The sequence below is a fragment of the Sus scrofa genome, chromosome 5 (assembly GCF_000003025.6).
Source record: "Sus scrofa isolate TJ Tabasco breed Duroc chromosome 5, Sscrofa11.1, whole genome shotgun sequence".
NCBI lineage: Eukaryota > Metazoa > Chordata > Mammalia > Artiodactyla > Suidae > Sus > Sus scrofa.
Window position 1 is genome coordinate 71,842,430 of NC_010447.5, and position 19,207 is coordinate 71,861,636.

General features: G+C 36.4%; 1 protein-coding gene across 1 annotated transcript in view; it reads left to right on the forward strand.

The window, feature by feature from the left end:
* Window positions 1-19,207, forward strand: part of LRRK2 (leucine rich repeat kinase 2) — a 145,492-nt gene that overhangs the window by 42,093 nt on the left and 84,192 nt on the right. The window contains 9 exon segments of the mRNA NM_001113437.2: window positions 1,995-2,139; window positions 2,275-2,342; window positions 2,345-2,413; window positions 4,349-4,474; window positions 4,551-4,721; window positions 9,858-10,116; window positions 14,913-15,101; window positions 18,407-18,525; window positions 18,923-18,992. Coding sequence (NP_001106908.2) covers window positions 1,995-2,139; window positions 2,275-2,342; window positions 2,345-2,413; window positions 4,349-4,474; window positions 4,551-4,721; window positions 9,858-10,116; window positions 14,913-15,101; window positions 18,407-18,525; window positions 18,923-18,992 — 1,216 coding nt within the window.

A 19,207-nucleotide genomic window follows, 5' to 3' on the forward strand; every position in this document is an offset into this window, starting at 1 on the left:
GACTAAGCCTGCAGTTGAAAGAAGTGATTGTAAAGGAGATGGGTAAATGAATGGTTTTAAAGTTGGAGAATAATTAGGGGGATACTGTGTCATGGAAATCAAGGGAGGAAAGAGCAGCAATTCAGTTGTTAAAGGACTTTTTTTCTTTGAATGGTTTTAATTCAAAGAGGTTAGGACAGAAGTCTGATTATATGAAATTAGGAGGTGGGAAGAATGTGGAGGTGGTGGGTGTAGTCTTTTCTATGGATGAGGTTAGAAATGAAGGAAAAGTGGCATCTGGAGGGACCGGAAGAGCAATTTCGGGATAATCTCACTTAGAAGGTTTTCAGTTCTGAGGAGAGCATTCAGCCCAAGGCCTGAACTAGGCCAGTGTTTATTGGCGTGGATGATGAGTTATCTTGTTTTGCTCTGGTGACAACCCTATGTTATTAGGGTCATTTTAGAGGCGAAGAAGCCGAGACAGACACTGAGAGCCATCCCACCAGTTTCACTTTGCACCACTTGGCGTTTGTTTGTATTTCTGGAGTCATGCCGTCCGAGTCAATACCACTTCTCAGTGAATGTTGTTTCATTCATTTTTCGTGGCCCTCAGATTCCTGGAATTCTCTTAAGTGGTGAGACAGAATTTAAAGCCAGATTTAATTGTCTCCAAAGCTGATACACTTTTACCACCCAGGGAGTTGGTGAGATGGAAATAACGGCAGGAAAAAGTGCCACGGGAGGCAAGGATACGCGTGTCCTGTTGAAATGATAAAGGAGATGACCTTCCGGTTGAGCAGCTGGGCGTGAGGAAGAGGACACAGGATGGGAAAATGAGGCTTCTGCCCGTGGCCCGTACTGGGAAAGAAGCCGAAGAAGGACACTGGGGAGGTTTTGAGGGACTGGACTGGGAAACAAATGAGTATCTGTTCATTAACAGTGTGGAAGTGAGGACAGTGGGAGGTAGAAAGTTTTGGTTGAAGAGGCTACATCAGAACTTGAGGTCTGACTGGAAGCTATTCTATCTCTGTAGTGAATGCCTGGTGCTGTCAGTCAGAGGTTTGGATTGAAGATACTAGGAAACTCACATCTGTGAAAGCCAAAGTCCTCAGAAAGCTAGTATTGTAATTTTTGAAAGGAAAATTCTTAGGTGGGCATTCACATCATAGTTGAAGTTTGAAGAGCGTCATGGAAAAGCAGAGTGTAAGCATTTGGTATATGTGGCAGACATCAAAAAAGGGGAGTTGTGACTGTGATTGTCACATGGTTGGGAAGTGTGTTGCTGACCATTTGCTTCTCAGTCAATGAGCAGGGTGGCCTGGAAAAAGAAGTGACGTCTATTAGTATACCTGTAGATAATGTCAAGTCATCGGGAGAAATTGAGATTAAAAGGTTGGAAAATTAAGATTGATTCTAGACTTTTAAGGCAGATGCATTTATATTCAGGTTCTCGACCTGACACTTGAGTATAAATGTATCTTTAAAGCGGGGTGAACCTATTGCAAGAGGTTGTTAAGGGAGATTAAACGAGATAAGGCGTGTAAAGCACAGAGAGTCAAGAGTAAATTTCCAGTTACTGTGATGAAAGGCAGCATTGCATTTTTTTTCTGGTGAAGAATTTAGGCTGGGGGAGCAAATGTCTTTGACTTGAAGTCATCTTACCTGTTTACAATCTGTGTGACTTTAGGAATGGTTGCTCAATCGCTCTAACCCTCAGGAACCCATCTTTTAATGGGACTCCTATTAGTAAGTGTTTAATAAGAATGCCCTGAGAAGAAAATGCCTGTAAAAGGATTTAGTACAGTGCCTGCCACAGAACAGGTACTCAATGTTACCTCTTATTCTTAATTATAAACAAAGTGATGCATGGTATAAGGCAGGATCAAGGATATTAATTTCATTTAGACTACTTCATGTGTATTTTATTAGTCTATAACTGGCTTTAACTAAGGAAAGTATTAGAACTCATTTTTTTTTTTAACAGCAAATATTCTTAATTGTCTTTTTGACTTTAGTTCATTGGAAATCCAGGGATTCAGAAATGCGGATTAAAAGTAATTTCTTCTCTAGCATATTTTCCTGATGCGTTAGAAGTATTATCCCCGGAAGGTGCTATTGATTCTGTGCTTCACACGCTGCAGATGTATCCAGACGACCAAGGTTGGTACAGTTGAACTTGAGATTTACAACAGATTTTTTCTAGGCTTTTAGCTGTTCTTTGGACATGTTTAAATTTTTTCTTCAGTTTTGAGATTTAAAACAATGTCGTGTTTATTTTTTCTTTTATTTTTCTAGAAATTCAGTGTCTGGGTTTAAGTCTTATAGGATGCTTGGTTACAAAGAAGAACTTATGCCTAGGAACTGGCATCTGCTGGCAAAAATTTTGATTTCCAGTTTACAGCGGTTTAAGGACATTGGTGAAGTACAGATTAAAGTATGTGCTTATCTTGAAAGGAATTTGAGATCTTGTACAAATTTCTCTTTCAGAGCAGCTGGTGTAACTCCTACTTTGCATTAAAGGGTATATTCTAGTTAATTGAAAACCATTTATCATTTTGCAGCATTTTAATTAGAGTAGATGAAGAGAAGTAGATTGAATCTCAAAAGATCCTACTAAATCTCTAAAATTAGTATGTTTATTTATCATTTATCTTTTCCTTGAAAGAGCAGAGAATGTGCTAAAGAAATTTCATCTAGCTGAGCTTTATTTGCTTAGATTTTAGATAAATAAAAGTTATGACTCTTCTGGTTTGTCATTCTTTTATTGTTAGCTAGTAAATGCCTCTGGTTGCATTTTTTTCTTGCAATAAAACAATATTTAAACATTTTCCATCAAGCAAAATTTAAAATGGGATCTATATTAACTGTCTATAAGGAGTCCGTGATATTGATTTAGGATTAGTTCAGGCAGGATTAAGAAATATATTTTTTTCAGGTTTTTTTTTTTTTTTAAGTGTTAGCAAAACAACTAGTTTCATTTTCTTTAAGAGTTTCTGCCTTGGTTGTGGTTTTTTAGTAATAGAGTTTACAACTTTCATAAATCATACTCATAAAATATTTTCATAAATGGCATCATTGACCAAGAATAATAATGTTTAGGCTCTAATCTTTGCACAGACAATATTAATAAATAAGATAATGCATGTAAAATTCTAAATTCTCAAGTGCTAAACACACAACATTCTAAGACTAGAAAATACAATATGTTTTATAAATCTGCTTTTTATAAGGTGTCTGGGGCAGAACTGATTATAAGAAATCCTAGGGGAGGGAAGTTATTTTGTGTAGGTGTGAAGCTCTCACTCAATATTAATTCATCTAGGTATACATTTTAGGATTTTTATAGTAGAGGTTATAAGTTTGGCTTGTCAGTATACTCTTTTTGGCCAGTTCAGTGTTTATAAGTTTTTTATTTTAATTATGTACCTTCTGTACATTTGCATTACCTGCTCTGCTGCTGCATTCATTTGAGTCTGCAAGGACCTGCTCTAGGGGCAGGTGGGCCAAATTCCCCTCAGACCTGCATAGATTGAGTACTTCTATCATCAGATGTAAGGAAGCATTAGTAGAAACTCAGCAGCTTAAGAGTTCACCATAATAATTTTAACATTTAGATGATTTTGTCAATATTATTATGTGGAAAGATAAACATTTTGAAAGTTAAGTTGATCTTTGGTAAGTTTACCAAAGCTAAATAATAGTCAAGTGAAAAGTTCATTCTTTCTTTAAAACATCCATGAGTAGAGGCAGTGGTTCTAAAAAGTATCGGTGTGGCTGATCCATTTTTTATAAATGATTTGCTACAGTGTTATTAGCCTCAGAGTGCCTTCAGGGCTTCTCTCAAACGCAGTCAACATGAATAATACCTAGGAGCTCTCATTTGTCTCCTTGGGGTTAAACTTTCAGAAGATAGCATAAAAATATTGGGGGAAGTGCTAGACTGTCTAGAGAAACTGATCTGCAATCTTGTCTAAAAAATTCATGTCACTGGCCTCTTTGGGTTTATAGAACCGTTGACTGCAGTTTTAATCCTGATTAGTGTCTAGTTTTTAACCTGCAGGTATGTCTTCAAATAGGGATTCTTAAAAGCCAAATTTTGATGGATTAGGCATTTTTCCTTCTTTGCTAGATGGTTGTTAAGTTGCATTTTATTCTCTGTGTACCTGATTCTTTCTTAGTAATGAGACAGCAAGGTGTACTGATTGGATTTGTTTTAAGGTTTATAGCTTTCAAGTACAAACTCAGTAAGTACTTCTACTTAGTGAACAACCCGGGTTTTAAGTACCATATACAATTTCTATTTATAATATTTATATTCTCCTTTGTCCATAATTGCTCATGTTATTGTTGTTTCTGGTCACATTTTCAGGGATTTCAGACAATTTTGACAATACTGGAAATGTCAGTGTCTTTTTCCAAGCTGCTGGTGAATCATTCCTTTGATTCAGTAATTTTCCATCAGATGTCCTCTGGTATGGAGCAAAAGGATCAACAGGTATAATGTTTTTCACCTGTATGCTCACTGTTCTGTATTTAGCTGACTTAGTAATCCTCACTTCTGTTCTTTTCAGTTTCTAAACCTTTGTTGTAAGTGCTTTGCAATAGTGGCTATGGACGATGAGTTGAAAAGTGTGATGCTGGAGAGAGCATGTGATCAGAATAACAGCATCATGGTCGAATGCTTGCTTTTATTGGGAGCGGATGTCAATTGTGCAAAAGAGGCAACTTCTTTAATTTATCAGGTAATTATTCAAGGACTCACTTTTGTCTTTTTTCTCTTTTGGACTCTGCCGTTGTATAGCTCTCACATCCTATTATTCTTCATTACAGAATTTACCAGTTTATTGCATAGTTGCTTGTGGTTGGTAGTAGTTTAGATTCACAGACTTCCAGAGGTAATAGGTTCCTTTAGGTATTATTGTCTAATCCTTCATTTTACTTGTTTTAGTCACCTTGTTGATAAACAGCTTTTCAGATATGTCTCCTGCTGTGCTCTCTATGCACATTGTTCTCAAGCCACATATCATACAATATACGGTTTGCTTTTGTTTTGATCATCTTTTTTTTGGCTGTGGCCGAAGCATGTGGAAATTCCCAGGCCGGGGATCAAACCCATGCCACAGCAGTGACAACGCCAGATCCTTAACCTGCTGCCCCACCAGGGAACTCCTGCTTTGATCATCTTTCACCTGTTTTCTCTCTGTTGTCAGTTTCTCCATCTAGAAAGATCTTCCTCGGGGTGTGGTTCACATTGAGAGCCCTGTTGAGGGCCACCCTGCAGTTGTGTGGCACTGCAGTCCTGCCTTCCTTCTCATCCTTCTCACCGCAGGCACTATGCAAAAACATCTATCTAATTCTCTACTCTGTCTTTAAAATCTAACCCATTCATTTTTCTCAATAAAGCCTTCCCTACACCCCTTGACCTCCATACAAAATATTTACTTCTTCTCTAAGGCTGTGACAATTTATGTGCCCCTCTTGTATATTTTGTGAGTTATATAAAAGTAGAAATGTACAATGTTCACCTTTGTATCATTCAGAATATCTAATTCACTGCTTTATATGCAGTATGAATTCAATAACTATTTGTTAGAATGCATTACATGGTATTTCAAGTTTGTCTTTATTGTATGAATTTTTAGAGTTTATAATAGTATTCAGTAGCACCATGTGTATTTTCTAGATAATAATAATTCTAACATAGCAATTATATCATGATTTAATATACATCTGTAAATAACCAGAAGTATGTATGCTATGTTTTCCAATAATTTACTTCTTTTTTTTTTTTTTTTTTTTTTTGCTTTTTAGGGCTGTATCTGCGTCATATGGAAGTTCCCAGGCCGGGGGTCCAATTGGAGCTGGAGCTGCTGGCCTATGCCACAGCTCACCAGCAATGCCGGATCCTGAACCCACTGAGCAAGGCCAGGGACAGAAACCACATCCCCATGGATACTAGTTGTATTGTTACCACAGAACCACGGGAACTCCTCAAATAATTTACTTTTAAAGCCTTTATTTAATTTACCACTCACCTATAGATTCAAATCAATTTGTCAACTGTAAGATTATGTTAGTATTAATTAGCAGTCTACATAAAAAGAAACTGAAACTGTAACTCATTTTCATGGATAATTAAATTATTCATTAAAACCAAATATATAATCAAATTATTTAAATTTAGTTAAATTTCACTTAAGCAAGCAATATTAAAATGGTTGCTTCTTTGATATTGAAGATAATTCAATTATTTCCCTCAGTAATTTAACATGTTTTTATTGCATATCTTCTGTGTGATCTTCAGATCACTGCATTAATGGTACTTGGATATGCCAAAGAATTGAAAAGAAACTTCCCCTTCAGATTTTTCCTAAGGAAACAACATACCTAAAAGCACTCTAGAGCAGTTACTCAGCATTCCCCACCGGGAGTGCTTTCTACTCTTCTCTCAATTTATTCAAATCTTTCTATAGAAAAAGCTTTTTTTTTTTTCCTCGCTTTTTAGGGCCATACCCGCCACAAATGGAGGTTCCCAGGCTAGGGGTCGAATCAGAGCTACAGCTGCTGGCCTACACCACAGCCTCAGCAATGCAGGATCCAAGCCATGTCTGAGACCAACACCACAGCTCATGGTAACGCCGGATCCTTAACCTGCTAAGCAAGGCCAGGGATCGAACCTACATCCTCATGGATGCTAGTCAGATTCATTTCTGCTGAGCCAGGAAGGGAACTCCTATTTATGTCTTTTCTTAGAACAAAATCAGATCTTATGCATCCATGGGTGTATTAAATGTAAAGCATTTATCCTAGTTGCTAGAGATGTGTGTCTAACAAATAATAAACACTGATTGGATCTTGTGGGTAGATTGCTTGGACATACCTTTAAAATAATGCAGTCAAGACTGTTCCTGCAGCAATGCTGCCTAATGAAGAACTCTTAACTCTGTCCTTTTTCTGAGTAGTTCTTCATTATACGGCATTGGTACGTGAATAGCAAGGACAGAGTTAATCTTGTTAGGTTTTCTGAGGTGGATTTAATGAGGTATATGATGGTAGAGGAGAATATGGAGGATTAATACTGGGTGTGAAAATGCATGAATAGAGACCTGAAGATAAGGTTCATCAAGTCATGGTGAGAAGAACAAGTATAATGACATCTGAATAAAAATAACAGCAAACAGGAGTTCTTGCTGTGGTGCCTCTAGGATCGGTGGCACTCCGGAGCACCGGGATGCAGGTTCCATCCCCGGCCTGGTACAGTGGTACACCTGGTACAGTGGTACAGGATCCAGATCTTCGCAGCTGCTTAGGTCACGACAGCGGCTGGGATCTGATCCCTGGCCCGGAATATTATTATCTGGTCCCTGCTCTGAGTTCCTTTGCTTAACAAAATCTTCACAGCAACCTTAGGGATAAGTCCTAGTATTGTTCATTATACAGGTGAAGAATTGAGGCACAGAGAGGTTAAGTAGCTTGCCTGAGGACACGCTCCAGGTAAGTAGTGGAAAAATCTGCCTGCTTTAATCTCTTGTTTACACAGCAGATCCATGACAGTGGTGGTGGTTGGGGAGGGATGTATATTCATTTGTGAATGCTAGCTTGAAATATTTGGCTTTGATTATGGGCTGCATTAATTGTAAATTAGAAAATGACAGGAAAGATGGCAAAGGATAATGTATTACACTTTGGCTTTATTTGAGTTATCTTCATCATTAAAATACAAAACTGTGTTTCTTTTCGGGGGGGCTGTCGGCCTCTCAGAACTAACGCATGCCTTTTATTACCTTTTTTTCAATCATGAAATAATTTTTTTAATAAAGTATAGTTGATTTACAATGTACAAATCTGTGTTTCTGAGCATTCTTTTTTTCCTCTTGGGAAGTTGAAATTACTTTCATAATTTTATTTCTTTTGTCTGATATGCTTTCTTATGTATTTCTCTCTTCATGGCACCATATGCCTGAAATCAGCTTGAATTGTTTGGGTTCCCCAGGAAGATTCTGCTACAAAATATATTGAGCATCTTCTCTGTGGAAAGTACACTGCTAGATAATTAGGAAAGAATACAGAAGAGGTTTCCTACTCAAGATGGTTTCAAAGTGTCTATTGAGAAATGGGGGAGGATAAGACATAAATCACCTCAATACAAGTTAGGCATAAGTACCATCTTTCAGAGAGAAAAGTTTGCTGGGCTCCAAGAGAAGGCTTTTTTGACAAAATTTTTTGGCTCTCCTGTATCTTCCATCCCTCTGGTTCCTCCCTTCCTCCCTTCTTTCCTTTAAATTTTCCTGTGAGCCTTTAAAGGATTTTAGTAATTTGCTAAATTAAAGATATTCCCTAGGCATTGTGCTAGGCTACAGAGGTACAAATTGAATTAAAGTAGCATCCAGGCCTTTCATTCCAGTTATAAAACAGATGAATGTGTCTGGTTCAGTGTGCGGAGTGTTATGTTAAACTAAATGAGATGGGAGCCTGGAGGAGGACGGCTACGTGTGGCCCAGGAAGTTGATAGCAAGGACTTAATGTGCAAGAGATATTACAGTGATTTTTTTTCAAGAACGAACGTCTTTTTGCTGGGTGAAGAGCAGAGTTAGATATTTAAGGCCATGGAAATAGCATAGATGAAGGTAATGAGGTTTGAAAAGTTGTGTGTTATATTTGGAGGAATGTCCTGGAGGAGAATTGTTTTAGAAGATTTTAAAGTAGGGTAATGACTTGATCATATACAAAGTAGGGTCGTGGCACTGGGGAGAATGGGTTGCAGGTGAGTGATTCTAGACTGGTGGCCTTTAAGTTGGTATCCTCAAACAAATAGGACTGTCCCCTCAAAGCTCTTGGACACACTAATTACGAAGAATCCAGGAGTGTCCCCCAGTCATCTTCTTCACTCGACCTGGTACCCTGAATCTTCGGGTCTTCTTTCCTTTTAGTTTTTAGTCCTTAATATTGGGTAATGAAAGGAGCACAAGCTTTAGAACCAGCAGATATTTGACTTCAAATCCAAGTCACTCATTGACTAGCTCTTAGATTTTGGCCAAAGCATACATTTTCCCCTAAGTATTCATCTATAAAATGAGAGTAGTAATTTTTGTTGCATAAGGTTTTTTAAAAATTAGGATTAGAGATCATTTGTGTATAGAGTTTAGCATCCTACCTAACATAGGTTATTTCTATTATCTCTGACTTCAGTGTAGTTGGTAACATCACATGCCTTTGCCTTTCAGAAGCTGTTTCTGGGTAGGGCCTGTGTGCTCTGCTGCAGGTTGCTCAGGCTTCTCTCCTTACTGTAGTCATGCTAGTTTTTGTGGCACCTCGCATGGTAACCTACCTTGGAAACACACTCTGAAAACATACCATTCAAAGGAAGGTGGAAAACTGAGAGAAGAGATATCTTTGTAGAAATTCAGATTCTGGTCCTGGAAAACCAGAATGAATGATGACTATCTTTTGCATGTGGCATTAGTGAATTTTGTAATATTTGTATTCACAGTTAGTTATTCTATGTCACGAATGAAGGCAAGGCAGTAGCATTTACTGTGTTAAGGTAGTAGTTTCCCAGATGTCTTCCAGTGAGCAACATGTATGACTGGTGGAGCCTCAGCTCTTCTGATTTCCAGCCGGTTTCACTCCATATTGTGTTGTGTTTTTCATGGTAATTGACTCTCGTATGACAGATTTATTTGATTTATGTTACTTTGATATTTGTGGTGCTAATCTTGTCTTATTTTCCTAATCTGTTTCAAGGGTGAGGTTTGCCTTATTATGTTTTATTCTACATTTAAGGATGCAGGGAAAAAGCACACCTAAGTTCAATTACCTGGCTTCCAGGTAAAATTATAAGTCTTTAATATGCTTACCTTCTTTTTTTTCTTTAACAGGTATGTGAGAAAGCAAGTAGTCCCAAACTGGTGGAACTGTTACTGAATAGTGGATCCCGTGAGCAAGATGTACGGAAAGCTTTGACAATCAGCATTGGAAAAGGCGACAGCCAAGTCATCAGCTTACTCTTAAGGAGGCTCGCCTTGGATCTGGCCAATAATAGCATATGTCTTGGAGGATTTTGTATGGGAAAAATCGAACCTTCTTGGCTTGGTCCTTTATTTCCAGATAAGACATCTAATTTAAGAAAAGAAACAAGTAAGTGTTAATAGGAACATTTTAAATCTTTTTTTTTTTTTTTTTGGTGGTGGTGGGGGGGGGTCTTTTTAAGGCCAAACCTGTGGTATATGGAAGTTCCCAGGCTAGGGGTCAAATCGGAGCTATTGCTGCTGGCCTATACCACAGCCACATGGGATCCTAGCCACATCTGCAACCTATACCACAGCTCATGGCAGCACAGGATCCTTAACTCACTGAGCAAGGCCAGGGGTCAAACTTGCATCCTTATGGATACTGTTTGGGTTTGTAACCTGCTGAGCCACAATGGGAACCCCCATGTAAGTCTTAATTTTAGTAGTTTAAAAATTTTTTTTAAATAACTAATCTTTTAGTTTTCACTCCAATTTGGTGGAACTAAAGTCAAACAAGCCATACTGTAAAGGTTTGAATATCTTGTTTTTTGTCACAAAGTGTTTAAAATGGACATATTTGTTAATAAGTCCTTTATGACCCAGCAGCTAAATATTTTATAAATATAGAACAGAACAGTGGCATCTTTCTGTGAGGTTACTTTTCTTTTTTTACATATTTTATTATTTATTATAAAAATAATCTATGTGCCTTTTCAAAATAGAATCATGAGGGAGAAAATAACACTAACTTGTCTTTTTACTTATCGGTAATCAATGTAGATTTTTTTTCCCCTAGACTTTTTTTTTGGCTGTGCCCTGCCCAAAAAAGTTCCTGAGCCAGAGGTAAAACCTGTGCCATAGCAGTGACAACAATGGATCCTTAACTTATTGAGCCACTAGGGAACTCCTCCCAAGACTTTTTATATGCTTACATATGCTTTAAACTGTATGTGCAGAAACAAAACATACATGCATTTTGAAGTTATTATACTTCACATTTCACTTAGGAATGTGTAATGTACATGTGACATCTCGTATATACTAAGTATATTGATGACAGTTATCATTATTCTCTGTTAACATTTCTGTCCTTTAGCTGTCTCTCATTAACTGACACAAAATGTGTTTTTAAAGCTTGCGTTCCCAGCTTTCCCTCTGTTAATTAACTCCCATGTCCCCTTCCTTCCCCAAGTGATCATTCTCTGTGACTTCCATCGTAAGGACTCTCTTGTTAATAATATGTTTGCTTCGCTGTGATTTTCCTGATACACTCACTTGGCAATGCTCCATTTCTGGTCAGTCTAACCGGCCCCCTTTTCTCCTCACCTTCACTGAGACGCTACATGCTGTGAGAGAAAAGGCTCTGTCTGTGCCCAGGGGTACCTCGGTACCTCTCTAAATTCAAGTTCTCTAACCTTCCGGGGATCCCAGAAGATCAGTGGCTGAACTTCCTGCAGTTTCTTAAATGCTTCAGCTCCTGTCATTTCCGATTTCCCAGTGTACTCTCTCTAACTAAATGTCTCTAGTCTCTGTCTTCACCTTGGTTTTGTCTCTCCACTCTTCCTGCCTCAACATTATATCCCTTTTTTAAAAATAAATTTTATTGGCGTGTATTTGACTTACAAAGTTCTGTTTTAGGTGTACAGCAAAGTAAATCAGTTGCACATATACACATATCTGTTCCTTTTCGCATTCTTTTCCCATATGAATTATTACATAGTGTTGAGTAGATTACCCTGTGCTATACAGTAGGTCCTTGTTACCTATTTATTTTATATATAGCAGTGTGTGGAAGAATCATATTAACTTTTTCTGAGAAAACATTCCTGCCCCCATGAAGTCTGGGTGGAAGATGGTCCTACATGTTCCTGCACCTTGTTTCTTACCTGTAGAGCAGTACAACATCATGTAATTGTATTTTTCCTTTTTATAATATACCTTTTGGTAGATTATCTGCATCACAAAGTCAGGTGCCAATTTTTTTCCATTGTAACCTCAGCATCTATACTAGTGCTTTTCACATAGTAAGGGCTCATTATTTAATTTACAGTTTTGGCAAAAATAAAAATTTAGTTGAAATGTTGATCAGCATATATGGAAACAGGCACTTCACACATTATTGATATGAATTTTAAATGATCATATTTTAGGAAAATTTTGCAGTATCCATTTTAATTTAAATATGCATCCGTAGTTTGTTGACCCAGGAATATACTGATAAGGGTCCATGATACAGGCATTCCTTTTTTTTTTTTTACTGAAGTATAGTTAACTTACTGTTGTGTTAATTTCTGCTGTACAGCAAAGTGATTCAGGTATACATATATATATATTTCTTTTCTATCAAGGCTTATCACAGCCTATTGAATATAATTTCCTGTGTGATACAGTAGGACCATGTTGTTTATCCATCCTATATATACTAGTTTGCATCTGCTAATCCAAAATTCCCAAAATTATATTCCCCCCACAACCCCGCATCCCTCTTGGCAGCCACAGGTCTCTTATCTATATCTGTGAATGTGTTTCTGTTTCATAGATATGTTCATTTTTGTTGTGTTTTAGATTACACATGTAAGTGATATCATATGGAATTTGCCTTTCTCTGTCTTATTTCACTTATTATGCTAATCTCTAGGTCTGTCCGTGTTGCTGCAAATGGCATTATGTCATTCTTTTTTATGGCAGAGTAGTATTCATTGTATATGTGTACCACATCTTCTTTGTCCATTCATCTGTCGATGGGCATCTAAGTTGTGTCCATGCCTTGGCTATTGTAAATATTGCTACTATGAACCCAGGAGTACATGTATCTTTTTGAATTACAGTTTTGTCTGAATGCATGTCCAGGGGTGGGATTGCTGGATCATATGGTAATTCTAATTTTAGTTTGTTGCGAAACCTCTCTACTGTTCTCCATAGTGGCTGCACCAATTTGTATTACCACCAACAGTGCAAGAGGGTTCCCTTTTCTCCACACCTCCTCCAGCATTTGTTATTTGTAGACCTTTTAATGATGACTATTCTCACTTGTGTAGGGTGGTACCTCATTGTAGTTTCGATTTGCATTTCTCTAATAATTAGCAATGATGAACCTTTTTTCATATGCCTGTTGGCCATCTGATACTGGCATTCTTAACGTGTACAAAAAATTATGTTCAGGGCTGCACATTAAAATATTATTGTTCATGGTAGTAAAAACTTAGGGGAAAAAACTAAGTATTCTCCAAAAGGAACCATTCAAATTAATTATTCATTGGAATGCTTTGCAGTCATTGGGAGAAAAACATGTGGCAAATCCAAATATCCTGATACAGAATGCATTCTTAAGTGAAAAAAAAAAAAAGAAGCAGAGAATAGTGGTTTTAGTACACTAGTATTGGTGAAAACAATCAGGATATGGTAGTCATAAGCGTTTCAATATGAAAAGACCATGTCAGGAAAAAACTCCGGAAATGGGTTTCCTGGTTGTCTTTGGGACCTTGGAAACTGATGTAACATGATTAGATTCTGTTTCATCACCTTAGCCAGTCTCATGTCAACAACCTACTTACTTTCATCTTTGATTTCCAATAGAGTGAATTGTGTGCCCTTTGGAGAGATATGAAGTAAGAGTTACCATTTGGTTCTGGGTGACATTTCTTACAAGTACTGAAAAGTCTTACCTAATTTAATAAATATAATAATGTTATTTGATTGATTGGAGGGCATAGCCATAATTTTATTGAGAGCTGGTCTGATTGAAGGATATTTTGAATTCAAAGCTTTAAAACAGGAGTTCCCTTCATGGTGCAACGGTTTAACGAATACGACAGGGAACTGTGAGGTTGTGGGTTCAATCCCTGACCTTGCTCAGTGGGTTAAGGATCCCGCATTGCCGTGAGCTGTGGTGTAGATTGAAGACAAGGCTCAGATCCGGCATTGCTGTGGCTCTGGTGTAGGCTGGCGGCCTCAGCTGTGATTAGACCCTAGCCTGGGAACCTCCATATGCCGCGGGAGCGGCCCTAGAAAAGGCAAAAGGACAAAATAAATAATAATAATAAAAAATCAAAGCTTTAAAACATTTTCCAGGTACTACTTGACTAAGGTATGTACACGTAATGTGAGCTATGACAGTAGTATTTGAAAATTTCCAGGCTATTTGTAGGACAATGAGAACTCTGCCAACTTATTTCTTCATAGTAGAGCATAATATAAAATGCAGTAAGATAGCAGGAAGAATGTTCACTTCGAAATGTCATCAGATTTCTCAATGGAATGAAACACATAGCAAATAGTTTACAAAAATAAGAATATCATTTATTATCTTCTGTCTTCTAAGCATTGTACTAAAAACTTTAATTGCATCATTTCCTTCAATATGTTGCTAATCTTACACTGTGTATATTATTTGTCTTCACCTCCCAAGAGGACCGACACTCAAGAAGCTTATGTAGAACGTGCAAGTGACTGAGCACAGGCTTGTCTGGCTTCAAAGCTCAGGTCCTTTCCTGGGTCAAGTTAGTATCATAAAGGTTCAATTTTGTCACCTACGGCAAAGCTTTATGTAAATTTTTATGGTTTTTTCAAAAAGGTAAATTCATTGCCTGTTACTTTATTCATGATTTTAAAGTGACTTTGAAGTAAGAATAAAAAAATTCTCCTAGAAGTATAAGAATATATGGGGAACTTTGCTATGATAAATTGCTAAGTTACTGGTGTATCTTTTTATTTTTATTTTTAAAAATTATTATCTTTAACTGTGCATTGTGTTTTTTTAAAAAACTTTTTTATTCAAGTGTAGTTGATTTACTATGTTGTATTAATTTCTGCTGTACAGCAAAGTAATTCAGTTATACACAAACACAGAAATACTCATATATGTTATATATGTGTGTGTATTCTTTTCCACTATGGTTTGTTGAATATTTTTTTTATTTTTAGATGTAGGATCCACCCTAGCTAGAATGGTGCTTAGATATCAGATGAAAAGTGCTGTGGAAGAAGGAGCCGCTTCAGGCAGCAGAAGGAATCTTTCTGAAGAAATACTTGATAAATTTGATGAATGGACCTTTATTCCTGACTCTTATGTGGATAGTGTGTTTGGTCAAAGTGATGACCTAGATAGTGAAGGTAAGACTTGCTGAGACTTTTTATCATAACGGCTGCTGGAAAATGCTTTTCTGCATCTGTTGAAATAGGCACGTTTTCTCCCTTTATTACGTTATTTAAATACACTGATTTTATAATATGAAACCACACTTGCTTTTGCGGGGTAAATCTTACTTGGTTATGGTGTATTATCCTTTTAAAATATTATTTTATTTGATTTTCTAAAATTGTGTTAAGGCTATTTCATCTATGGGGGATATTGGTTTGTAGTTTTATGTTTGCTTGTAACTAAGAATAATGCTGGCCTCTTGAAATGAATTGAAAGGTGCTCTCGACTCAACTGTTTTCTGAAAGAGTCTGTGTAGGAGACATCTTATTCTTAAATGTTTAATAGAATTCACCAGTAAAGCCTTGTAGGTTAGGAATTTTGGGGTGGGATGGGGAGAATTTTAAATTATAAATATAATTAATAAATTATGGTTATTTTATTTCTGTTACTTCTTGTGTCAGTTTTTGTAATTTGTAGCTTTCAAGGAATTTGTTCATTTTACATAAGTTGCCAGATTTGTTTGTTTAATATTATTTATAGTAATTCTCTTATTATCCTGTTAATGTTTATAAGATCATTAGTGATAATCTGATCTTTAATTCTTGACATTGATAATTTTTTTTTCTTTTTACGGCAGCACCTGAGGCAGTATGGAAATTCCCAGGCTAGGGGTCGAATTGGAGCTGCAGCTGCTGGCCTACACCACAGCCACAGCAATGCCAGATCCAAGCCACCATCTGCAACCTATGAAGCAGCTTGCTGCAATCCTGGATCTTTAACCCCCTGAGCAAGACCAGGGATTGCACCTGGATCCTCAAGGAGGCTATGTCGGATCCTTAACTCACTGAGCCACAGTGGGAACTCCTGACATTGATAAGATTTTTGTCTTTCTTTTTTTGGCCTTCTTCAGTGTAACTCAAACTTTATTAATTTTATTGATCTTTTAAAAAAATCATGTTTTTACTTGACTTTTCTGTACTGATTGTCCATTTTCTTTTTCAATGATTTTTGCTCTTATGTTTATTTCTTTTTATTTTACTTATTTTGATTTCTTTGGATTCTTATTTTTATAGATTTTTAACATGGAAGTTTAGGACACTGATTTTTAGACCTTTCTAATATTATACTATAAACATTTAAGGCCATACAAATGCTTCTGAATACTACTTTAGCTGCATCCCACAATTTTCATATATTCTGTTTATATTTAGTACTGAGCTTTTAAAATTTCCTTTGTGATTTTTTTGTTTAAACTCATGGGTCACTTAGAAGAGTGTTGTTATTTTCTATACTTGGACACTTTCTACATAACTTTCTCTTACTGGTTTCAAATTTAACTTTGTCATGGTCAAAGAACCTATTCTGGTGATTTCTGTCCTTTTATATTTATTAAGACATGGTTTATGGTCTATCTTAGTGAATGTGTTGTGTGCAACTTTCTTAAAAAAATGTGTATTTGGTTGTTATTGGGTGAAGTCAATAGGGTCAAATTGTTTGATAGTATTTTTCAGGTCTTCTATATCTTTGCTGATTTTTCTCTGTATTTGTTGTATTTAAGAAAGAAATGTTGAGATTGTAGTTGTGGATTTGTTAAATCTTTCCATTCCATCAGTTTATACTTTGTGTATTCTGAAGCTCTGTTATTGGGTATACAAACATTAAGTATTGTAAATTTTTTGATGATTTAACCCCCTTATATTGACCCAAGTTTGCATCTAGTATCATTTCCTTCCTCCTGAAGAATCCCTTTTTCATTTCTTACAGTGCAGAACTGTAGGAAATCCCTAAGCAGATTATTGAAACTCTTTATTCATGGCTCTGATTTAGAGCTTTCAGCTAAGTTAGTCTCCATGAACACCGATCTCTATTTCCTCATCTCAGGAAAGCCCTTGGACTTTGTTTAAATTCCTTTTCCCTATGCCTGTGGCCCTTACATTGCCTCCAGGCAGAAAGCCAGGGTGATCGTAAGGGTCACATAATTTGTTTCTCTTTTTTCTGGAATTACATAGTCCTGAATGGTCTTCTGCCCAATGTGTGAAACCACTTGTTTAAAAAATTTTGTCCAATTTTCTAGTTGTTTGCTGTGGGGAGATCAAGTTCAGCATTTGTTACTCCATCATGGCTGAAAGAAGAATTCTCTTTTAAGTATTTTTAAATAATGGAAAAACATCAGAAATGCTAACATAAAAATAGTTGATATTTGGATAGTAAATTTTGTGATTTGTTTTGACACAGTAGATGATGTTTCTAAGATAAAAGAGTGATAGAATTTTCAAGTCTCATGGTTTTTCAAAAAATGGCTGCACATTATTTATCCTTAATGATATGATTTAATATTAATCCTTATTTTCTTGATAATCCTTAACTTAAAAAGTAATTCTCATCTCTCAAAACAGTGTTACCAACTAAAGTCACTGTGTTAGTTTATAATGTCATTCTATAAATGAAACCATAAAATATGTAATTCAAATAGACATGTACTCAAAATTGCTGGATGTTAAATAATTTAAAGTGTGATTTCTATATTTAAAACGAGATTCAAAAAATTTCTGAGGAAAAAGTAAGAGAAGCAGAAAAGAATAACATTAACCAGATTTATGTATAAACTTTTTCTGCTCTCTGAACATGCATGTTTTTTTTATAGCATTTGTAACAATTTTTTTAACTTGGCTTTTTCCTGCTGTGCTATGAGCTCATGGGAGGCTGGATTATTTTTCCTTCTTGTCTTTATCCTGCATTTACTCAGTGTCTAGTCAGTGACAGCCATTCAATAAATATTTATAGGGAGTTCCCATCGTGGTGCAGTGGTTCACGAATCTGACTAGGACTCATGAGGTTGCGGGTTCGGTCCCTGCCCTTGCTCAGTGGGTTAAGGATCCGGCATTGCTGTGAGCTGTCGTGTAGGTCACAGATGCGGCTCGGATCCTGCGTTGCTGTGACTCTGGTGTAGGCCGGTGGCTACAGCTCCGATTAGACCCCTAGCCTGGGAACCTCCATGTGCTGCAGGAGCGGCCCAAGAAATAGCAAAAAAAGACCAAAAAATAAATAAATAAATAAAATAAAAAAAATATATTTATAGATGAAGAAAAATGTAGTTGAATTTGAAAATGAAAAGCCAACATAATTTAGCATTTCTGTTTTAAAAATGTTACAACAGGTTTTGGGCAATTTCCGTTCATGGAAATGTGTTTAATCTTTTGTGATTGAACTATGACGTTAGCATCTTATGATTAGGTCAGCATTTCTTACTTACCTTTATTTTATTGTTTAAAAATAGGAAGTGAAGGCTCATTTCTTGTGAAAAAGAAAGCAAATTCAATCAGTGTAGGAGAGTTTTACCGAGATGCTGCCTTGCAGCGTTGCTCACCAAATTTGCAAAGACATTCCAATTCATTGGTAAGTTATGTTATAAAAATTATAATTAAATGTTGTATATTTTGTTTGACACTCTTCAATAACTGAAATTGTGTGCCAAACCTAGAAGCTATTGGTGAGGAAATTCCTTAAAATATGAAAACTCTATATGCAGAATTTGTGTATATTTGTATACTTTTGGGCACGTTGGGGCATGCATGCGCCATGTACACTTTAAAATGGTTTTACTCTTTTTTTTTTTTTTTTTAGAGCTTCCTGTCTATGGGGCCCAGACTAAGTCTGTGTCTAATGTTATGGCTTGGACCCATGAATACTTTAGCTAGTAATGTTACAGTGACTCCTAAAGAAACCAGATAGGAAAATGTTCTCTTTGTTTCAAAAAATGATGATAATTTTATTATAAATATTTGTTTAATAGGGACCCATGGTTGATTATGAAGATTTGCTGAAGAGAAAAAGAAAGATACTATCTTCAGATGACTCACTCAGTAAGTACTTGAAAGTAATCATAAGTAAATCAGTATTTTGAGCAGAGTACAGTACTTCGTTAAATTTCCTCTGATTATTCAGGTTTTCTTGGTGTCAATTTTATTTTACATAACCTTCGAGTTATATTTCCCTAATGATTCCATAGACTATAGAGAAATGAAATACAATTATAGATTTAAAAATGTAGCTTTTCTAATGTTACATAGGACATTTT